At 50.2% G+C, this 20601-nt stretch overlaps 3 protein-coding genes across 7 annotated transcripts in view; all 3 read left to right on the top strand.

The window, feature by feature from the left end:
• The window catches only part of SAR1A (secretion associated Ras related GTPase 1A), a 30025-nt gene extending 27580 nt beyond the window's left edge, over nucleotides 1–2445 (top strand). For both annotated transcript variants that reach the window (XM_032256230.1, XM_032256229.1), the window contains exon 7: nucleotides 72–2445. In XM_032256230.1, the coding sequence (XP_032112121.1) occupies nucleotides 72–188 (117 nt within the window). In that variant the 3' untranslated portion in view covers nucleotides 189–2445. The remainder of the gene's footprint in view (nucleotides 1–71) is intronic.
• Nucleotides 2446–5027: 2582 nt separating this feature from the next.
• Nucleotides 5028–13294, top strand: TYSND1 (trypsin domain containing 1). Of its 2 annotated transcripts, XM_032256228.1 has the most exons (5): nucleotides 5028–6593; nucleotides 8003–8133; nucleotides 9167–9352; nucleotides 9494–9596; nucleotides 12387–13294. In XM_032256228.1, exons 1-5 carry the CDS (start codon nucleotides 5428–5430, stop codon nucleotides 12400–12402), a joined length of 1602 nt encoding a protein of 533 aa, XP_032112119.1. In that variant the 5' UTR covers nucleotides 5028–5427; the 3' UTR covers nucleotides 12403–13294. The 2 variants fall into 2 exon arrangements, with proteins under 2 accessions (XP_032112119.1, XP_032112118.1); XM_032256227.1 differs by lacking the exon at nucleotides 9494–9596 and having other exon boundaries at nucleotides 5034–6593.
• A 5555-nt stretch (nucleotides 13295–18849) lies between these two features.
• The window catches only part of AIFM2 (apoptosis inducing factor mitochondria associated 2), a 37234-nt gene continuing 35482 nt past the window's right edge, over nucleotides 18850–20601 (top strand). Inside the window, exon 1 of one of the 3 annotated variants that reach the window (XM_032256225.1) lies at nucleotides 18850–19634. The gene's annotated coding sequence lies outside the window, so the exon portion shown is untranslated. The remainder of the gene's footprint in view (nucleotides 19635–20601) is intronic. The other 2 variants (XM_032256224.1, XM_032256223.1) reach the window with 2 other exon arrangements.

The following is a 20601-nucleotide window of genomic DNA, read 5'->3' as shown; positions in this document are numbered from 1 at the left end:
TAGAGATCGTCCTTTCAATCTCTTCCACCACAGAGATGCTAACAGTTCTTTCTCCGTTTTGCCTCCTTTAGGGGAATGTGACCCTGAAGGAGCTGAATGCTCGCCCCATGGAAGTGTTCATGTGCAGTGTGCTCAAGAGGCAAGGCTACGGCGAGGGTTTCCGCTGGCTCTCCCAGTATATTGACTGATGTTTGGACAGTGAAAATAAAAGAGTTTTACTTCTCTGGACTGATCCTATTCACAGCTTCCTCATGAACTTTTCTAATAGAACAAGAAAAGCTCTCCAACCATGTCTGGCGTTGAGAAGCCAAGAGTCTCTGTCAACTCTCTCATTGCCCAGTGGTGACATGTGCTCTTCTCCACACTGTCGGGAGGTAATGCTGCTCCACGTCTGGTGCAGGTCAGTATCCCGGGACTTGGAAGCTGGCAGGATTTGCCGGGTAAAGCTGTGTGCCATCATGGGGCACCTGAAAAGAAAAACACGTCTCACCACTGCGGTTGATTTCAAAAGAAAGTACTTCTATTTTTTAAAGAAAGTGTTGTTAATGTAATTGGTATCCCTCCTAACTTTTTGAGTTCACAATTTACTTGGTCCAGAGTTTTCTATTCTTTTTTTTTTTTTTTAAACTAATTAATGACATTTAGATACTTCATACAATTATGAACAGATACACATTGGAGGCCAGAGCTTATTTGGGTGAACTTACTCCTACTGAGTTAGCAGGTTGGTGAGAGAAGCTCCCCCGAGCTCACCTATCTCTCTGACTGCCTTGGAGTAGGCGGCATTACCTTGTGCACAGAAAACTAGAAAAGGGGCAGAACCCTGGCCTTGCAGTTGTGGCAGGTTTCCACTGTGGTAAGCTAGGGTCATTCCTCATCGAGGAATGTGTAGCAGATTGTTCACTGTGGAGGGGTTAATTATAGAGGGGGTTATTGTTATTATGAAGTTACAGATTCCAGCCACTCTTTGCTTTTATATTTTTGTGAAATTTAACTTTTCTCTGTGGCACCTTCGTTTTTCATTTTCAGTTATAAAAAGTTACTTTCACCTCATAAAAGACTTGAGAACATCTCTCATGTCACATACTGCAGGTGCGTCAGTTGCACAGATTCTAGGGGGAAATTTTTCTGAATAGGAAGATAGGACAAAGTTAACAGCTTAAGGGCTCTTAATTCTGTGATTTGAGAACTTAAAAGTATTGTAGCACTTGTTTGGATCCAGGAAACATGTACTCAGTGGGCTTTAAAATTTCCATTTGCAGAATTTGGTCTCTGGCTGTCCCTGAGCTCTTTTTCTTACATTTTTTTCTCCTTAGATACCTGTTTTGTTGGTGTTTAAAGGTTAACCTCTGCAGCTTTTCCAGGTTTGTTTGGCTTGCTTTCTTTCCTTTCCTTTTCCTTTTCTGTATGAAATTGTCTTTCTCCATTGCAGAAATAAGCTTGGGGAAACACTAACCCAAAAACTTTCTGTAGAGCTGTTCCTTTGGTGGCAGCATCACTTATTGGCAGTAAAGATTCAGTATAAAAGCACCAGCATCCCTACTAGGTTGATGAGGATTAATTTTATAGCATTCCATTTTCCTAGTGCCACATGTGAAATTGGATTTTGATAATCTTAACCTGTATTCCACCATTGTAGTTAAAGATCAAAAGATCAGTTTCTTAGGAAAAGATTGGAGATAAGAGATGAAAAGTTGGGAGGATGTCTTTATTCTAATGTGAGGGTGGGAAAATTGGATAACATTACTGGGTTGAGAGAGGTATTGTTCTTTAGTGGGAGTTCTCATTCATATTCTCCAGTACTGACTTGTTGGGAAAGCATACTTTTTCACTGCCAGGTACTGAATGCAGAGGCTTAGTGAAATATATGTGTGGGAAGTGCATGCATTTCATTTATTAGCAAGCATAGCTGGATTAAGACAAAATTATTGGTTTGGAAAGGGGTTAAAGCCTTAAGTGAACAAATCTAGCTAACAGTGAGTGAAGTAGGTAGTTAACTTGCATATTTTTAATTTCCTTTGGTTAAAGGTTCCCCATACTTCTCTGTTCAGAGACATGAGAAGTATGAGTCCTTCAGTGTTTTAATTTTTTTCCACTTATTTGTCCCTTGTCACTTTGTTGCAAGCTAGAAATCTGTGGGTTACACATAGGGCAGCTCTTTGTGAAAGTGGTTTATTCCACTGGAGAAAGGGGATTGAAAATCAGAACCAGTGTATTTCTTGCCCCACGGAACACTATTCCTATAAGATAGCTGAAAGAAGCTGCTGTGGGGAGCTCAACTCCAGACACAGGATCAGCACCTTGTACAGGAATTCCCATGAATTACGACTTCTCATTCTGTTTTATCAGAGTGCATATATGTCCTATTTCAGGAAAAGTAAAACAGTCATTTACAAAAGAAAGTCAATCTGTATCCTAAGCATTTTAATAAAACGTTAAAAGAAATGTGTTGTTTTCTTTCTTCTTCTTCTTTTTTTTTTTTTGCATTGGTTTGTTCTGAGTTCTGAGTTTGAACAATGCCATGTGTTTAGGGAGGGATCCAAAAGTTTCCTACATAGAGGAAGAAACATTTAGAGTGCATGTGAGATACTTTAATTTTGCCACCAGGAGGGGGAAAGAGGCTGGAGCACTAGAGGAAATAGATTTATGGTACTATTTGAGAGATTAGGAACATGCTGTGGACCCAGGGTTGTTGGTCATTTCTGCAGCAGGATGGGGATGCCTGATGTTTGAGCAAAATCTCTTATTAACATGCTAGCAAGGACTAGCTCTAGTTTAGCTGAGTGTCACTCATTTTACACAAAATTAGAATTGGCTGAGGTAAATGGGTTGCCTGAGCTCAGGAGTTTGAGACCAGCCTGGGCAGCATGGTAAAACCCTATCTCTAGTAAAACAAAAAATTAGCTGGCATGGTAGGTAGTACATGCCTCTAGTCCCAGGTACTCGGGAGGCTGAGGCAGGAGAATTATTTGAACCTGGGAGGTGGAGGTTGGAGTGAGCTGAGATCGTACCACTGCACTCCTGCCTGGGTGACAGAATGAGACTTTCAAAAAAAAAAAAAAAATCAAATGCTACATTTGGCAAAATGGGAATTTCCTTGTGCATTTAGTGGGCTTGTAAGAAGCCTTGGTTTTAGAAAACTTCAAATGAGATCATAAAACTAAAGTACTAGGACAAACAGTAGGAAACAGTGCAACGAGTTCTTCTCAACCAAGTATTAAAGTATTGGAGTTGTCCTCTTGTCTTTGTTACTATGAAAGGATGCTATGGGTTGTCTGGGCAAACGGGTTGGTTTTGTTTGAGGCAGAGTGGAACATGAGATTAAAGGCTCAGTCACTGAGCCTAGCACTCATCAGGTCTTACCTTGGCTGTTCTGGCTGTGACTTGGGACTTTGTACCATGATCTGCTGTAGCCACTAAAAAACCCAATGCCTAACAGTTCATGCTGGAGTCTTGAGCATTATTGAGGGAGAATCACTTTTAGAGAGAGTTTTTTTTTTTGAGTTCACTCTGTCACACAGGCTGGAGTGCAGTGGTATGTACACAGCTCACTGCAGCCTAGACCTCCTGGGCTCAAGTGATCCTCCCATCTTGGCCTCCCAAGTAGCTGGGACCACAGGTGTGCACCACCGTGCTTGGCTAATTTTTAAAAATTTTGTAGAGTTAAGGTCTTACTATGTTGCCCAGGCTGGTCTCAAACTCCTGGGCTCAGGAAATCCTCCAACCTCAGCCTCCCAACGTGCTGGGATTCCAAGTGTGAGCCCTTGTGGTTCACCAAGAGAAAAACTCTTTAATTGCTAGGAAGTTGGGATAAAGAAATTTTGCTGTGATCAAGCCATCTTCTGTGTCATAGAACCAAAATAAGACTGCCTACTCTGGAAGATGGCCTAATTTTAGTCCTGCCTCATACTATCATGGATAGTCGTTTTCCTTTCTCTAGCCGGTTTGTGCCACTGGGCGTACTGGGAGCGTTATCCCATGTTGTGCTGGGATTTTACCAAGCAGTGTTCACTTTATTTAAAGAATTCAGGCAAAAGATTAGAGAACTTAAGTAGCAATTGAATATCTTTTCATTAATGTTGGTAGTATACTATAGTAACCTTAATAAAAATTAATGTGTATTTTATCAATACAGCGATAAAGCAGACCTTTGTAAACTGTCTAGCTTGTGGTGACTGATTTGAGGGTATCATGAAGCTCCCCCTCCCCCTGGATATAGTCATTCATCCTCTTCTGTCCTAAAGGGTACTTCTTTGGAAAAGTAGATGTGTTTTACGTTAGTATACACTAGAGATGGTAAACTATGCCTTGTGGGTCAAACCTGGCCTGCTACCTGTGTTTGTATGGCCTGTGAGCTAAGAAAGCTTTTTACACATTTAAATGGTTGGAAAATGCAACTTCATCAGAGAACACGAACCAGAGGGGAATAAATAAATAAATGGTTTGAAAAAAATTTGAAGAATCCTATTTTTGGACACGAAAAAATTATATGAAATTCAAATTTCAAGGTAACTTTATATTGGAACACAGCCACCGCCATTCCTTTAGCTTTTGTATGCAACAGCTGCAGAGTTGGGTATCTGAGACTGATTGTATGGTCCTCCAGACTGGAACTGTTTCCATTCTGGCCTGCTACAGAAGTATTTGGACCCTGGCCTAGATAAATCCTGGCTGGTGGTTATAAATGTTATGTGAAAATGTGCACACTGCAAAATATAGGGCGATATGATTAAAATTCTTGATTTCAGCTGTTCATCATAGTTGACTTAAAGGCCAATTTAATTTACAGCAAATTCAGTTTCTTTGTGTTGAGGCTTTAGCAGCAAAATATCTTAGGAGTAATCTTGAGAGTTCATGCCCCTTAATGGACTGCTACACGGTTTACTTTCAGATTTTCCAAAATACTGAATTGGCCAGGGATTTCTTGGTCCATATGATCCCAGGGGTCAGAGGCTGAAGGTCGCCTAGACCTGGGCAGATGCTAACAGGTACTGTCGTGGCCTGGGCAAATCTAGCTACGTCAGTGCTCGTTTCTATTCCCTTTCCCGCAGCCCAGCAAACAACAGACCAGGCTTGAAGGGACCCGCCCTCCTCTCCCCTAATTCCTCGCGACGCCGTTACTCTCCCCGGGGCTCATCCGAGGGTATGGGACAGAAGCTACGGCCCGCAGGTTGGACTAACCTACGAGGGCGGGGAAAGGAGGATCAGAATCGGCAGCCAATCAGGGCTCGGCACAAGCCCAGCCAATCGGGTTGGGTCAGCTGGGGCTTAGCCAATCGAGCTCGATGCGGAAGACCTGAGTCGGAGCCTGCGCCTCTCGCGTCCAGCTGTGGGTGGCACTAGGTCAGTTCAGCCGACCTGGTCGGGGTCGTAGCTGGGCGGCTCGCTGTTTCTCGGAGAAGCCCCAGAGTATCCAGTCTAGAGGCCATGGGGAGGCAGTGGGGGTCTGCCATGAGGGCAGCAGAACAGGCGGGCTGCGTGGTGAGCGCCTCCCGGGCCGGACAACCTGAGGCGGGCCCGTGGAGCTGCAGCGGGGTGATCCTGAGTCGTAGCCCGGGCCTGGTGCTGTGCCACGGGGGCATCTTCGCCCCCTTCCTGCGAGCTGGCAGGGAGGTCCTGACAGCGGCCGGTGCCGTCTTCCTGCCTGGCGACAGTTGCAGCGATGATCTGCGCCTGCACGTGCAGTGGGCCCCAGCAGCCGCGGGTCCCTTGGGCGGCGTAGAGCGGGGTAGGCCCGGGCTGTGCACGCCCCAGTGCGCGGGCCTCGAGCCCAGCCCACCTGCCTCGTACCGCAGGCGGCTCCAGCAGCCGCCGCTTCCCGCCGAGCTGCTGCTGCTGCTGAGCTGCCCGGCCTTCTGGGCCCACTTCGCGCGCCTCTTCGGGGACGAGACAGCGGAACAGTGGCGCTTCGCGAGCGTGGCGCCGGATGATGAAGTGCCGGAGGACGAGGAGGAGGATCAACTGAGATTGCTGGGCTGGTTCGCGCTGCTGGGCGTGCGGCTAGGCCAGGAGGAGGCAGAGGAGGAGCGCGGGCCGGCAGTGGCGGTGGCGCCACTCGGGGCCGTGTCCAAGGGCGCGCCGTTGCTGGTCTGCGGCTCCCCATTCGGGGCCTTCTGCCCCGACATCTTTCTCAACACGCTGAGCCGCGGGGTGCTCAGCAACGTGGCCGGCCCGCTGCTGCTCACCGACGCACGCTGCCTGCCAGGCACGGAGGGCGGCGGCGTGTTCACCGCGCGGCCTGCGGGGACGCTGGTGGCTCTGGTGGCGGCACCGCTCTGCTGGAAGTCTCGCGAATGGGTGGGCCTCACGCTGCTCTGCGCTGCTGCCCCGCTCCTCCGTGCTGTCCGCGCGGCGCTCGGCCGCCTGTTCCCCAGCACCGCTGCCCTGGCCGCCCACCTGCCGCTAGAGGTGGGCGTCCCGTGGGGCCTGCCCCTCCGAGAACCCGGGCCCCCGTGGGCAGCCGCGGCTGTGTTGGTGGAGTGCGGCTCCGTATGGGGCTCTGGAGTGGCTGTGGCTCCCCGCCTTGTAGTGACCTGCCGGCACGTGTCCCCTCGGGAGGCAGCCAGGGTCCTGGTGCACTCCACGCCCCTCAAGTAAGCCAAGGCAGACCCCACGTCCGCCTTTCCAGGTCTCAGGTCTGGGGGCAAGCCTTTTTCTGTCACGCGGATGCTTTGGGCGTGTAGTGGGTAGAGACCTGGAACCTTCCCCTCATTCTTTATACCCAGAATCCCTGTGGGGGAGTATCTAGGGCAAGATGTCAAGCTCCAAGCAGCTCTGGGTTTGGGTACTGTGAGACACCCTGAATCCGGAACTGGACATCTTTGAGCCCGCTTCAAAGTCTGAGTTCCTTCTGGGTAGCTTCTCTGTCTCATAGACCTGCACCCTATACCCCACTGTTCTCTGGCTCTTTGAACAGAGATCCCCTAACCTTGCAGCTTCTCTGAAAGTGTTAAGGTCCCAGAGGCCCAGGCTCATTACCTCCTGGGGTAATGAGATAGATTTGTTAATTTTAATCATCTTTTAGAGCTTAGCCAGTTCCCCTTCAGAATGAAAAACAGAATGTGGGTTTCTACCTAATCAAAATGTAGGGGGATGGCCCAGGCAGCTGTACGTGGTTCAACCCACCCTTGCAGACCAGTTATTTCCAAATCTCTCTCCTGAATCCCCAAGCTTAGCGCGGTGTGGGCAACACAGCCCAGTTTGCCATAGGTGTCCCCACTGGTGGCCTGTGGGACAGCTACGACTTTAAAGGGAAGACCGATGAAGGCTTCCCTATGGTGGTGGCCCCCCAGATTCCTCTCATTCCCCACACATTCCCCTTGCTCCTAAGGAGACCACCAGGTCTGCTGGAAGCTACCCCTACAGAGTGTAGTGGGACGCCCCTGTCTGATTTTGGGCAAGTCAGTCTGTCTAAGCTGCCTCCCTGGGAGTTGATGCCAAATGTCTTGGAACAGAGCCTGCCACGCAGTGTGCTACAGAAATGCTAGCATCTATGTAAATAGGGACCCAAGGGGGTAAAACCCCCACCAAACTGATGGGATTGTGGGTATCAACAAGGCAGTGAAGGAAAGTGCTATGTTCGCCCTGGCTCCTCCCACTGTCTGACGTTGGGAATGTTACTCAGTGTCTCTGGGCCTCAGTTATACCACCTAAAATGGAGAGAATGCCAGTGCCCAGTTTATAGGGTCAGAGGACTAAATAAAGTGATGTCCACAAAGCATTAACACCAAACCTGACCCACAGTGCTCACTGTCCGTGTTGCTTATCGGGGTGAGGTACAGGAAGCTTTATAGAAGCAGCACAGTTTGTCAGCCACCTTTGGAGATACCACAGAATGGTGACGTGACTTGCCCAGAGTTGCCTGGCTGGTCGATTTCTGGGCTGATACCCAGATCTTGTGACTCCAAGTTCGTGACGTTCACTGTCACTCTCACCTCCTTGATTTCTCCCAACTACTGAGGGGTCAGAAAGCTAGCCTGTCATTTGTTTCCCTTACTCCCAGGAGTGTGGCCGTCTGGGGCCGTGTGGTATTTGCCACTCAGGAGACATGTCCTTATGACATAGCAGTTGTGAGCCTGGAGGAAGACCTGGAGGATGTTCCCATCCCTGTGCCCGCTGAGCACTTCCATGAAGGTAAAGGACAAAGGGCACAGCCTGAAGGAGGGCCCCTCTGGGCTAGGGTGGGACTCAGGAAGTAGAATCTGTTGGGCATTCTCACAATGGCCAGTCCCCCGGACCAGCCCCCTCCCCACCCCAGCTGACTTACGAAGTCAGGGTGGCATTGGTCAAGGTCCTCCAAGGCCTCCCTTCTTGTGCTGGTGGGGGATGTGGAGTACCCTGTGAAGGATAAAGCACGCCCCTTCCCCGAGTGCCTGTGGCAATGTAGTGTGAGGGTGCTGGACCTTTGGGGTTTCTTAACACATCAGGGTGGTCAGAGAGGCATGTGGCATTTTCAAGGCTCCTGGGGCATGATTTGGGTAAAAGGCTTTGTGATGCTGCCACATTAAGTACCAATGTCACACTCCTTGGAGGCAGTGTTATGATATGGCAATGAAGGGCCCAGAGGCTCTAGATGGGTATCTTTCCTCTGTCACTTACTAGTTCCATGTCCTTGGACAGACTAGTTAACTGTTTTCTCCCTCATTTTCCATGTCTTTGCCATGGGGCTAATACATCCTACTTCTGGGTGTTGTGAGTGCTGGGTGTGACGTTGCCTATAAAGCACTTAACCCCATGTCCTGCACTTGGAAAAGGAAGGAGATGGCTGCCTTATGGCTGTCATCATCATTTCTTTTCACCAAGAGGCTCCTTAGGAGTCCCAGGAGGAGATGGATGTGAATTCCACAAACATTTATTGAGCATGTAGCTAGGTGTTAGGAACTTCTAAAAGTCACTGCCCCATCTATCCAGGAAATGAGACTGGGGAACAGCCTGCTGCTCAGGAGAAGTGATCGTGCAGATACAGCGCTAGGAGCTCTGGAGTTCCCAGCCTCTTCCAGTCGGGGACCTGCCTGGGAATGCTATCTGGAGGCAGGAGTATCTGAGCAGAAACTCGAAGGGTGGAGAGGTTTGGGACGTTTGGAGAGGGTAGGGATGGGGGTTAGGGAGTGTGAGTCCTGCTATAACACAGGTGTTCCCAGCTTCACCCTCCTTCCCTCCTTGGCAGGTGAAGCTGTGAGTGTGGTGGGCTTCGGCGTCTTTGGCCAGGCTTGTGGGCCCTCAGTGACATCAGGCATCCTGTCGGCTGTGGTGCAGGTGGATGGCACGCCTGTGATGCTGCAGACCACATGCGCTGTGCATGGTGGCTCCAGTGGGGGACCCCTCTTCTCCAACCGCTCAGGGAACCTCCTTGGTAACCAGCTCCTTGGCCCCCTCCCATCCTTCCACTTGATAGAACCTCAGTCCCACCCCATGAGTGCTTGTGGCCAGCCCCAATGCACCCTCTGTCTGGGAAAATGGTGGGCATTATGAGTGAGCTAGCCAAGGTTTGCAGGTTGTTCTGCTCCTGAGGGTAGCGAGGGAGAGAGGCTGAACTGGGAGGAAAGAGATCTGGCTTCTGGTCCCTTCTCTGCCACTAATCCACTGTGTGACCTTAGGTAAGTCACTTAATCTGGCTTGATCTGTGAAATTCAGGAGTTGGATTAGTCCAAGGGTCACAGACTCAAAAGCCATCAGAGGCTGGAAAGTTAAAGCAAATGAATAAGAGAAGACCACAGGGAGGGGAGGGATCAGTGCTAGACTGGAGCGCACTCGACTCGGCTGCAGCAGACTGTGGCCATGAAGGAGGCTGGGCCTAATGTTGACTGCTATTCAGATATTTCACAAGACACGTAAATCTTAAAAAAAAAAAAAAAAATGTGTGGCCGTTAAATCGATCAATTTTTAAATTTTGGTGACAGGTTTTTAAAAAACAGTCTGTTATCAAAAAGAAGAAAAAATATAGCCGGGCGCGGTGGCTCAAGCCTGTAATCCCAGCACTTTGGGAGGCTGAGGTGGGTGGATCACAAGGTCAAGAGATCGAGACCATCCTGGTCAACATGATGAAACCCCGTCTCTACTAAAAATACAAAACATTAGCTGGGCATGGTGGCATGTGCCTGTAATCCCAGCTACTCAGGAGGCTGAGGCAGGAGAACTGCCTGAAAACCCAGGAGGCGGAGGTTGCGGTGAGCTGAGATCGCGCCATTGCACTCCAGCCTGGGTAACAAGAGTGAAACTCTGTCTCAAAAAAAAAAAAGAAGAAAAAATAGGAGTTCACCTAGAAACCTCCCAACTCCAGTCCAGTCTAACTCTCGCTTGTCTCCTCCTTCTCCTGTAGAAACCTTGCTTTTGCTGTCTACAATATGTTTACTTATTTGTTCCACCCTAAGTAAAGTTATATTTGCATAACTTTTGTATATCTCCTCTAAATATTTAGCACTTACAAAGAGGAAATATTAGAGCCACAGGTAATATTTAGAGCCGTAAGTCTAGGCCTGGTGTGGTAGCTCATGGCAGTAATCCCAACACTTCAGGAGGCTGAGGCAAGAGGATCACTTGAACCGGGACTAGCCTGGGCAACATAGTGAGACCCTGTCTCTATTTTTATTTTTAAAAAATTATTTTTTAAATTAAAGAAAGGAAAATATAAGTCTTGGAGAGGCCTGGCAGATACCACCTCAGCCAAGTGATTAAGGTTAACATCACAAGTACTCCCTACAGACATCAGACAGCTGATGTCCTGGGAAGGACACATGGCTTTTACGGTATTCTTCCCAATAATGCATGACCTTAAATGATTAAAAGTAATGGCAAAACAAAAGTATGACAAAAACCACAATCACTTTTGCACCAACCCAACAGTTGTGAGAAAGCATTAGGTAGACCTCAGCTGAGGGTTATTGTCTAAAATCACTGACCCGAGCTGGACATGGTAGTATGTGCCTGAAGTCCTGGCTATGCAGGAGGCTGAAGTGGGAAGATCACTTGAGCCCAGGAGTTCAAGGCTGCAGTGAACTATGGTCACTATTGCATTCCAGGCTGTGTGACAGAGTAAGACCTCATCTCAGAAATATAAATTGTATATTTATAAAAAAAAAAGGTGAGGTATGGTGGCTTCCACTTGTAATTCTAGCACTTTTGGAGGGTGGGAGGATTGCTTGAGTCTGGGAATTCAAGACCAAGCTGGACAACCATAGTGAGGCCCCATCTCTACAAAATATTTTAGGGAGGCTGAGATGGGAGGATCACATAAGCCAAGGAGGTCAAGGTTGCAGTGAGCTATGATCCCACCACTGCACTCTAGCATGGCAATAGTGAGACCTTGGCTCCAAAACAACAACAGAAAAAGACTGTAAATAAATTAAAATAACCTGCAGTCTTAAGAATGTCAAGGCCATGAAAGATAAGGAAAGACTGAGGAACTAACCCAGATTAGAGGAGATTTGGGAGCTGTGACAGCTAAATGCAATATGGAGTCCTAGATTGGATGCTGGAACTGAAAACAGACATTAGTGGAAACGCTAGAGCAACCCATGCCAATGAGTTCTGTATTTCACTTAACAGTATGTGCCAAGGTAAATTTTTTGGTTTTGATACATATTTTTTGGTGACATAAGATATGAACATAAAGGAAAGCTGGTCGAAGGGTATATAGAATTCTTCACTATTCAGGCAGAAATTATCTTTAAAAAACTACACACACGGCCGGCTGCTATGGCTCATGCCTATAATCCCAGCACTTTGGGAGGCTGAGGTGAGTGAATCACAAGGTCAGGAGTTTGAGACCATCCTTACTAACACAGTGAAACCTGCCTCTACTAAAAATACAAAAAATTAGCTGGGCGTGGTGGCAGATGCCTGTAATCCCAGCTACTCGGGAGGCTGAGGCAGGAGAATTGCATAAACCTGGGAGGCAGAGGTTTTAGTGAGCCAAGATGGTGCCACTGCACTCCAGCCTGGGTGACAGAGCAAGATTCCATCTCAAAAAAAAAAAACAACCACACATCCATGCACCAAGCAGGCCAAGCAAAACATGTCTGTGGGTCTGGTTGATTGATTTATTCATTCATTCAACAACCCTTGGTTGAGAGCTTAACATGGTGCAAGCACTGGGAGACTGACTGAATGACCAAAACCCCAAAGTCCTGCCCTCATGGAGCTGACACTAGGTGGAGAGAAAGATAACAAAATAAGTGAACTATCTAGTGTGTTAGATACTGAGAGTGTTAGGGAGAATGTAAAGCCAGGAAGGGGTGTGGGCAGCAGGTGTTCACGTCTAGAAGCTCAGCGTCTGTCACCGTGGGGGGTGGTTTCCAGCCCTAGCAGGCCCTGGGGGCTCCAGGGTGGATGGAGGTGGTTGGATGGAGATGGCTCACATCCTCTTTTGCTCTTTGACTCCTCAACAGGCATAGTCACCAGTAACACCCGGGACAATAGCACAGGGGCCACCTACCCCCACCTGAACTTCAGCATTCCCATCACGGTGCTCCAGCCCGCCCTGCAGCACTACAGCCAGACCCACGACCTGGGTGGCCTCCGTGAGCTGGACCGCGCCGCTGAGCCAGTCAGGGTGGTATGGCGGCTGCAGCGGCCCCTGGCAGAGGCCCCACGGAGCAAGCTCTGAGGCTCTGTCGCCTCCTCTGGAAAGAAGAGTGACCTTTTTCTGCTGTAGGAAGTGATGTTGAGGTAATTGTGGCCCCAGAATCCAGGGCCCAGCTCCTGAAGGGGCCCGGGCAGCCTCTCATCTCCAGCCACTGCCTGCAGTCCTGGCTCTGGGCCCTGGGGCAAACTTCTCTTCAGCCCCCTGGGTCCTTAATCTGGCAGCCTGTTTTGGGGTGCTTTCTTGAGCCCCCAGTTCTCTGTCCCCTAGCACTAGACTAAGCTTGTTTTTCCTTCTGGGGAGCCCACTCCAACTGCACAGACATTCTGGGCCTGATAGGTAGATGCAGGCCGGAAGGCAGGCCTGTGCCTGGTTTTGCATCTGTTCCCCTGAGGGCCACCGGCCTCCTGGAGCTTCACTGGGGCTTTGGCTCCCATCTGCCTCACAGTCAGAGTCAAGGCTGACAGAGGACTCAGGAGAAACCCTGCTCTGAAGACCAGAGACAGAAGGGACGGAAACAGGAGTGCCTCTTGCTGTGCCAGGCCTGTGGGCAGTGCAGGCGGGTCCCTGAAGGTCAGCACTCTTGGGTGTTCAGGGACCCTCTGACACTGTGCCTTCGTTTTCCAGCCCACAGCCTGGGTCTCAGGGATCTTGAGGGGTAGAAGATGTGTGGTTGGGGCTTAGGAATAAATGTGATCTATTGATAAACCTCTATATATCAAATTCTTTTTTTCAGGGGTGGAATTGGGAATAGGCAAGTGCCAGGCAAAGAAACACATTCTTTCCTTTTTTTTTTTTTTTTAAGGGCTGTGGTCTTGCTCTCTCACCAGCCTGGAGTGCAGTGGTGCAGTCATAGCTCACTGCAGCCTCAGCCTCCTGAGTAACTGGGACTACAGTCGCACACCACCAGACCTGGCTACTTTTTGATCTTTTTGTAGAAATGGGTTATTGCTTTGTTGCCCATGCTGGTCTCAGCCTCCTGGTTTCAAGCAATCCTCCTGCCTCAGCTTCCCAAAGTGCTGGGATTACAGGTGTGAGCCACTGTGCCTGGCCCAGAAATGTACGCTTTCTGTGCTATTTTCTTAGCAGGGTTGGTGCTCATGGGATACTCTCCTGCCAGGCTGGCTCTCATAGCTGGTCATGTGTCAGTCAGAGCTGGATGGGGCTTGCAGGTCCTAGAAGGTGGTGGTCTTGGCCTGGCAGCAGGTGCTTAAGTAATGCCTGGGGTGGGTGGGAGCTGGGGAGTTCAAGGGTGAATGAGGCCAGGGCAACCCCCAGGAGCCGAGTCCAACTCTGAGTCAGGAATGTGCAGTGTGCCCAGGACCCTGCATGTGCAGGCCCTCAAGAATGATCTCCACTGGCAGGCTGAAAGCCCTGTGAGGGGCGGCTGGGGGCAGAGCCCACGCAGGGAGCATGCCTAGGAGTCCTTTGCTTCTAACACCTGTGTGCTGAGTGCCAATGCTGGGTGTGGTGATACGATATATATTGGTTTCCATCCAGGGTTCCTGACTCGTAACTCCCATAGCCCTTGTTCTCGCAGTTGGCTAGAATATTGGCTATGTTAGGGCTCAGGGGCAGGCCTCTGACCTCTGGCCGTCCCTTCACTAATGTTCGCCCACCTGTTTACGGTGGGTCCTAAAGACCTTCCCATGAGAGGGTCCCAGTCTTGGGGGAAGGAATGCTGATGTCGTGAGGACAAGGTTCAGAGAGCTTCCAGATAGCTGAACACTTGGTGATTCCTGGAGTGTGGGGTGCCCAGGGAGGGTATGGAAGCTCCGCACCACTTCCCCTTCCCTTGTACCTTGCCTTATGTGCGTCTCTTCATCTGTGCCCTTTGCGATATCCTTTATAATAAACTGGTAACCATAAGTAAGGGGTGTCTGAGTTCTGTGATCCACTCAAGCAAATTAAACCCAAAGAGGAGGCTGTGGGAACCTCAACTTGAAACCAGTTGGTCAGAAGTTCTGGAGACCCAGACTTGTGCCTGGTGTGGTTGAGGGGGGCAGTCTTGGAGACTGAATTCTCAACCTGTGGGATTTGACAATGTCTCTGGGTAGATAGTGTTGGAACTGAGTTAAAGGACACCCAGCTGGTGTTCACTGCTTGTTGGTGGGGAAACCCCATACACATTTAGGCACTGAAGTCTTCTGTGTTGATGATTGTGATAGTCTAAGAGTAGAGGAAGAACAATTTGAGCAGAGTTTTTCCTAAAACACAGGGCAATCACAGACCACTCCTGGGATGGTTGTTTTTCCCTTTATAGATGAGGAATGGGTCCAGAGGGCATGGCTAGTTTAAGAGAAGTTCTACAGTAAGTTAAAGGTAGCAGAGCCCTAGATCTGAGAAGCAGGGGATTTATTCTAGCACATGTGGGCACTGGTATGGTTTGGCTGTCTCCTCACCCAAATCTCACTGTGGATTGTAACTCCCAGAATTCCCACATCGTGGGAGGAACCCAGTGGGAGGTAATTGAATCGTGGGGCTGGGTTTTCCCTGTGCTGCTCTTGTGATAGTATGTCTCACAGATGTGATGGTTTTAAAAGCAGGAGCTTCCCTGCACAAGCGCTCTCTCTCTTTCCTTGCTGCCATTTATGTAAGACGTGACTTGCTCATCCTTGCCTTCCACCATGATTGGGAGGCCTCCGCAGCCATGTGGAACTGTAAGCCCATTAAGCCTCTTTTTCCTCCCGGTCTCAGGTATGTCTTTATCAGCAGCATGAAAACCGACCAATACAGGTACCAAGGCACCCACAGCCTCCTCTGGGGAGGCTGATGTGTCAGCCTGTTAGTGCAATGAGCAGGGAAGCTCTGTCCAGGGAAGAATATGTCTGGGGGCCCAGCAGGGGTGGGTCAGGTAAGGCTTCATTAAGGTGATTCAGACTCTCAACCATGAAAAGAGAGTTCAGTTTACTAAGTGGACTGGAAACAGGGAGAGTGTTCCAGGCTGAGAGGGGCAGAAGCTGGGACAAGGAAGGTGTGGCACAACTTGCTTGTTTTACGAGTGCTAAGTGGAGAGAAAACTGGAAAAGTGCAAGGCAGGCCCAGGGACCAGCTACAATGACCTTGGTGAGAGAGAAGATGGCTGAGGCAGGACTGGTGGGCTTGGGGAGATCAAGTGACAACACAGGAGGTAGAACTGACGAGCTCCCTAATTTGAGACCAGGTGCTGTGTCTCACGCATGTAATCCCAGCACTTTGGGAGGCTTGAACCCAGGAGTTTGAGACCAGCCTAGGCAACATAGCAAGACCTTGTCTCTTCAAAAAAAATATAAAAAATTAGCCAGGTATGGTGGTGCACACCTGTGGTTCCAGCTACTTGGGAGGCTGAGGCGGGAGGATGGCTTGAACATGGGAGTTTGAGGCTGCAGTGAGCTATGATCATGCCACTGCGCTCCAGCCAGGGTGACAGGGAGACCCTGTCTCTAAAAAAGAAAAAAATCTAATTTGGGACCATGCGTGGCACCCACTTGCCATGTCCTATTAGCCTGGTCCCTGGATGCCTACGTGGAGGAAGACAGCCTCATTAACCAGTCCACTGGCCTGGAACTGACGCCCTAGCGAGAAACACACTTCTGTTGTATTTGAGCCATTACATTTGGAGTCTGTTGGTCATAGCAGCAGAACTTACCTTCACTGATATCTGGGAGCTCTATACCAAACCATGTGTTGGGGGGGAGAAGAAGAAACGAGGATATTCCTCTCTTCTTTGAAGCTTACAAATTTAGCTGGAAATACATATGGAAAAGGAGAACATTTACCGGACTCTTCAGATCTAAGAGTTGCCTGTTCTTTAAGTGGGGATACTGCCTCTGTTTCTTTGGGCTCCTGAGGTGACCCCAGTACCTTGGAGCTCCCCCAGCCCTGGAAGCCAGCAGAAAAGCCACCTGTTTTCTGGAAGGAAGTGCCCTCAGGCCTGGCTGAGCTCATTACAGCAGACAGCCTCTTAGATTCTGTCATGTTAGACAATCTGCCTGCTGTCCCCACTAACCATGAAAGTTCCATGGAATGGACTCGCCACTGTTTCAGCATCCTAACCACCACACTTTCCTGCTACCTCTGGCACTTGGAAATTGAGAGACAAAAGCCCTTTGTTAGGCAGCAAGCTTTGATTATCAGTTCCAAAGCTATGGGCACTGCTGGGTGGGACCAGAGGAGTGGTGTGTGGTGAGCTGCCTGGAAGGGTTGCATGAGACCCTGTATGGCGTTGTCTTTTCGTTGGAGTTGTCTTATGGTTACCAAGAAAGTATTGAGTGATAGAAAAACTCCTTGATTTTCATGGTTGGTTACTTTGTAGTAGGTCTTATGGGTGGGGGGGAGGGGGGAGTGGGAATGAGGGGGTGGGCGGGGGAGGGAGGTGGAAAAGAAATATTTTCACGCCTTGGGACAGGTCCTTAGGGATGGGCCACAGTAGCCCTGACATGCCCCAGCCCAGTGTTGGACCACCTTGCATCTCTCTTCTCACTTCCAGCTTTACCTTTATCCTGCTCTTTCTGGAGTCCCCTCCTTGCATCCTGCCAGCTGGAATCCCCTTCATCCTTGCACACCTAGCTCCTACACAAAGCCTTCCATGACCTCCCCAAGCCCCAGGGCCAATTCCCTGCACTGGGCAGGCTGTAGCCTCTTTGTGTCACATGTTACTGGGTACATGCCCAGTAAATTTCCCACAGCTGAGATTCTGCTTTTCCTGAGCAGTGCCCCCTGCTCCTTAGGGATGATGCCCGCTGAGGGATTTCTTGGCTTTAAGGTCATGGTTCAGGCCAGGCATATGGCTCACACCTATAATCCCAGCACTTTAGGAGGCCGAGGTGGGCAGATCACTTGAGGCCAGGAGTTTGAGACCAGCCTGGCCAACATGGTGAAACCCTGTCTCTACTATAGCCAGGCGTGGTGGCAGGTGCCTGTAATTCCAGTTGCTTGGGAGGCTGAGGCATGAGACTCGCTTGAGCCTGGAAGGTGGAGGTTGCAGTGAGCCGAGATTGTGCCACTGCTCTCCAGCCTGGGCAACAGAGTGAGATTCTTTCCCCACATCCCCAAAAAAGGGGTCATAGTTCAGACCTCCATTGTAGGCCCACCCCCCTGATTTACTAGCTGAGGGACCTTGCCTAAATTATTTAGCCTATGGGAGCCTAAATTTCCTCATTTGCAAAATGGGGATTAATAAAACTCACCTTGTAGGACTTCTATGGAAAAAAAACAAACAAAACAATTTGAGAAGGCATTCAAAGAACTTAGTTCCTGATCAGCAAATATTAGCTTATTGTTTTTCGAGACTATGAGTAAGATTTTTCATCAGAAATAAATCATTCTGGTTGCTTGGGCAAACTAATCTGCAATATAAAATATCTATAATAAATGGTTGCTGTGTATTCATCGCTACTGTGTGCCAGGCACCATACTAAAACAGTTTATATAAATGATCTACATTGAGTCTTTTCCACATCTTTTTTTTTTTTTTTTTTCTGAGACGGTGTTTTGCTTTTGTTGCCCAGGCTGGCTGGAGTGCATGGCATGACCTCGGCTCACTGCAACCTCTGCCTCCCAGGTTCAAGTGATTCTCCTGCCTCAGTCTCCTGAGTACCTGGGGCTACAGGCACGTACCACCATGCTAGCCTAATGTTTTTGTAGAGACAGGGTTTCACCATGTTGGCCAGGCTGGTATCAAACTCCTGACCTCAGGCGTTCCACCTGCCTTGGCCTTGCAAAGTGCTGGGATTACAGGCGTGAGCCACCGTGCCTGGCCCTTATCCACAACTCTTAAGGTAGGTGCTAATATTTGCAGTAAGTAGATGGAGATGGCTTATCTTTCGCTGAGTTAGCTTGACCTGATTTGAGATGGCAATACACTGCCTTCCAGTGTATTGGCATTGTCCTGCCTGTGGGTCTTTGCACATTCAGACGACACTTCTTTCCTCTTTACCTAAATCCAACTCTCATCTTTGGAGAGAGGTATTTGCACCTTTCCTTTGCCCCCAGTCTTTTTTTATTTTTTATTTTCATTTCATTTATTATTACTGAGACAGAATCTCGCTGTTACCCAGGCTGGAGTGCAGTGGTGTGATCATGGCTCACTGCAGCCTCAAATTCCTGGGCTCAAGCAATCCTCCCACTTCAGGTTCCTGAGAACCTGTGACTACAGGTGTGCGCCATCATGCCCAGCTAATTTTTGTAGGTCTCACTTTGTTGCCCAGGCTGGTCTCCAACTCCTGGACTCAAGTGATCCTCATGCCTTAGCCTCCCAAAATGCTGGGACTATAGGCATGAGCCACCGTGCCTGGCCATGCCCGATGTCTCTTACTGCAGTTGCTGATACATGGTTTTTGTTTTGTCTATATAACTGTGTTTTGGTGGTGTGTTTAACATCTGTCTTTTCCCAGACCGTGGCCTCCCCGAAAGCAGGAACCTTGTCTGTTTTTGCCTCCACGTTATCCCCGCAACACCTTGCACGGTGCCTGGCAAACGTAAGAGCTCAACAGGGTTTGCAGAATTATCACGTGTATGTCTGAAGGAAGGAGGCTGGCAGTGTGCCCAAGGTGTGAGGGTAGCCTTGCTCTCTAAGGTCCCAGTGGCTTTAAAGTTGTCTTCGAGAAAGTCAGAGGGACAGGGGGACACTTGTTTTCCTTCCTTCCTTCCCTCCCTCACTTTCTTTTCTTTCTTTCTTTCTTTCTTTTTGCTTTCAAATATTTTGAAAGGACACTGCGCCAAGTCGGAGTGGCTCGGGCAGGGCTGGGGCGCGGGTGCTGGCAGGCACCGGAGAGGCGACATCTGGCCCTGGGAGGATTTGTTTCAAAGTTCGAGGCCGTTCGCTCGGGGTCAAGGTCAGTCCTGCGGGCGTTCGGGGACCAGCCCCGGCGTGCCAGGACCGTTTCCGGGGCCCGGCCGGGGCGTTGCCGCGGGGTCTGGGGCCGGCGCGAGTGCTGAGTCACACCCGCCTGCGAGCGCCTCGGGCCGGCAGCTCTGGAAGACGACAAACGAAGCGGGCGCGGGAGCGGGAGCGGGAGCGAGAAGAGCGGCCGGAGCCGAAGCCGGAGCGGGAGCGCGCGGGCGCCACCGGCAGGTGAGGTCGCGCGGCAGGGCGGGCTCTCCACACCCCGGGCGCCCCGGCAGGACGAGGACCGAGGACCGGGAAGAGGGGCTCGCGGATCGGGGGCCGGGCGCACGCCGCATCCGGCGTGGGGAGGTCGGTGCGCGCGGTTGTGGAGCTGCGAGGAGAGGGATACTCGGCTCAGGCCCGTCCCTCTCTGTGCCCTGCAGAAAACACAACAGGGAAATTTGCTCCCGGCCGAGGACAGGAGCACTCGTTTGGCCCCTAAATCCCTGCTAAGTTTTCCTAAGGAAGATGGGCTTAGGCAGGAAAGGGCCAACCGGAGAAGAGGGAACATGGGGCAGGTGTAACCCGGATCCTGCGAGGACCCTCCGAGGGTTCGCTGGGTAGAAGCTGCCCGTCCGTACAGAAGCAGGTGTGAGAGGACTGGGAGAAATCTGTCTCTAAGAGGAAAGGGACTGGAGTTACACCAGTGCCCACAGGCTCGGGGGGTGCACTAGGAGGTCTGCTTCTCCCCTCCCGAAGCCCTGGGTGCTGCAGGGACAAGGACCAGCGGTGGGTAAACTAACTGATGGGACGCGTGCAGTCGACCTGGAACGGAATCAGTGGACAATATTGGGGCTCTCCTTCCACCACCACCTGATCAGCACACCCTGCCTTTCTCTACAATGAGAGTCTTTTTGACCCTGGAATTTAAGGTGGGGAGGGGTAAGGTCTCTTGGGAGCTGATGCTTCTGTAGGAGGACAGGCGTAGGCAGAGGGTCAGACATAGTTTGGGATGGGACTTCCAGGTTTCCGGACTCTGCACTTGGGTTCAAAAGCCAGTATCTGGTTCCAGTGTGCGTGCATACACCTGCCAGAGAGCCCCGGGACCTCAGAGCCCACCTCCCTCACCCCAGCACCTAGAGAGGAGTTCTCCAAGGAGTCCAGTGTGTCGCCAAGTAGGGCACTGGGCCCCAGCCAGGGTGGGGCCTTGCTC

This window comes from Sapajus apella, unplaced genomic scaffold (assembly GCF_009761245.1).
Source record: "Sapajus apella isolate SASKATOON/1434 unplaced genomic scaffold, GSC_monkey_1.0 scaffold94, whole genome shotgun sequence".
NCBI lineage: Eukaryota > Metazoa > Chordata > Mammalia > Primates > Cebidae > Sapajus > Sapajus apella.
The sequence above is the reverse complement of the archived record's forward strand: the minus strand, read 5'-3'. Positions and strand labels throughout refer to the sequence as shown.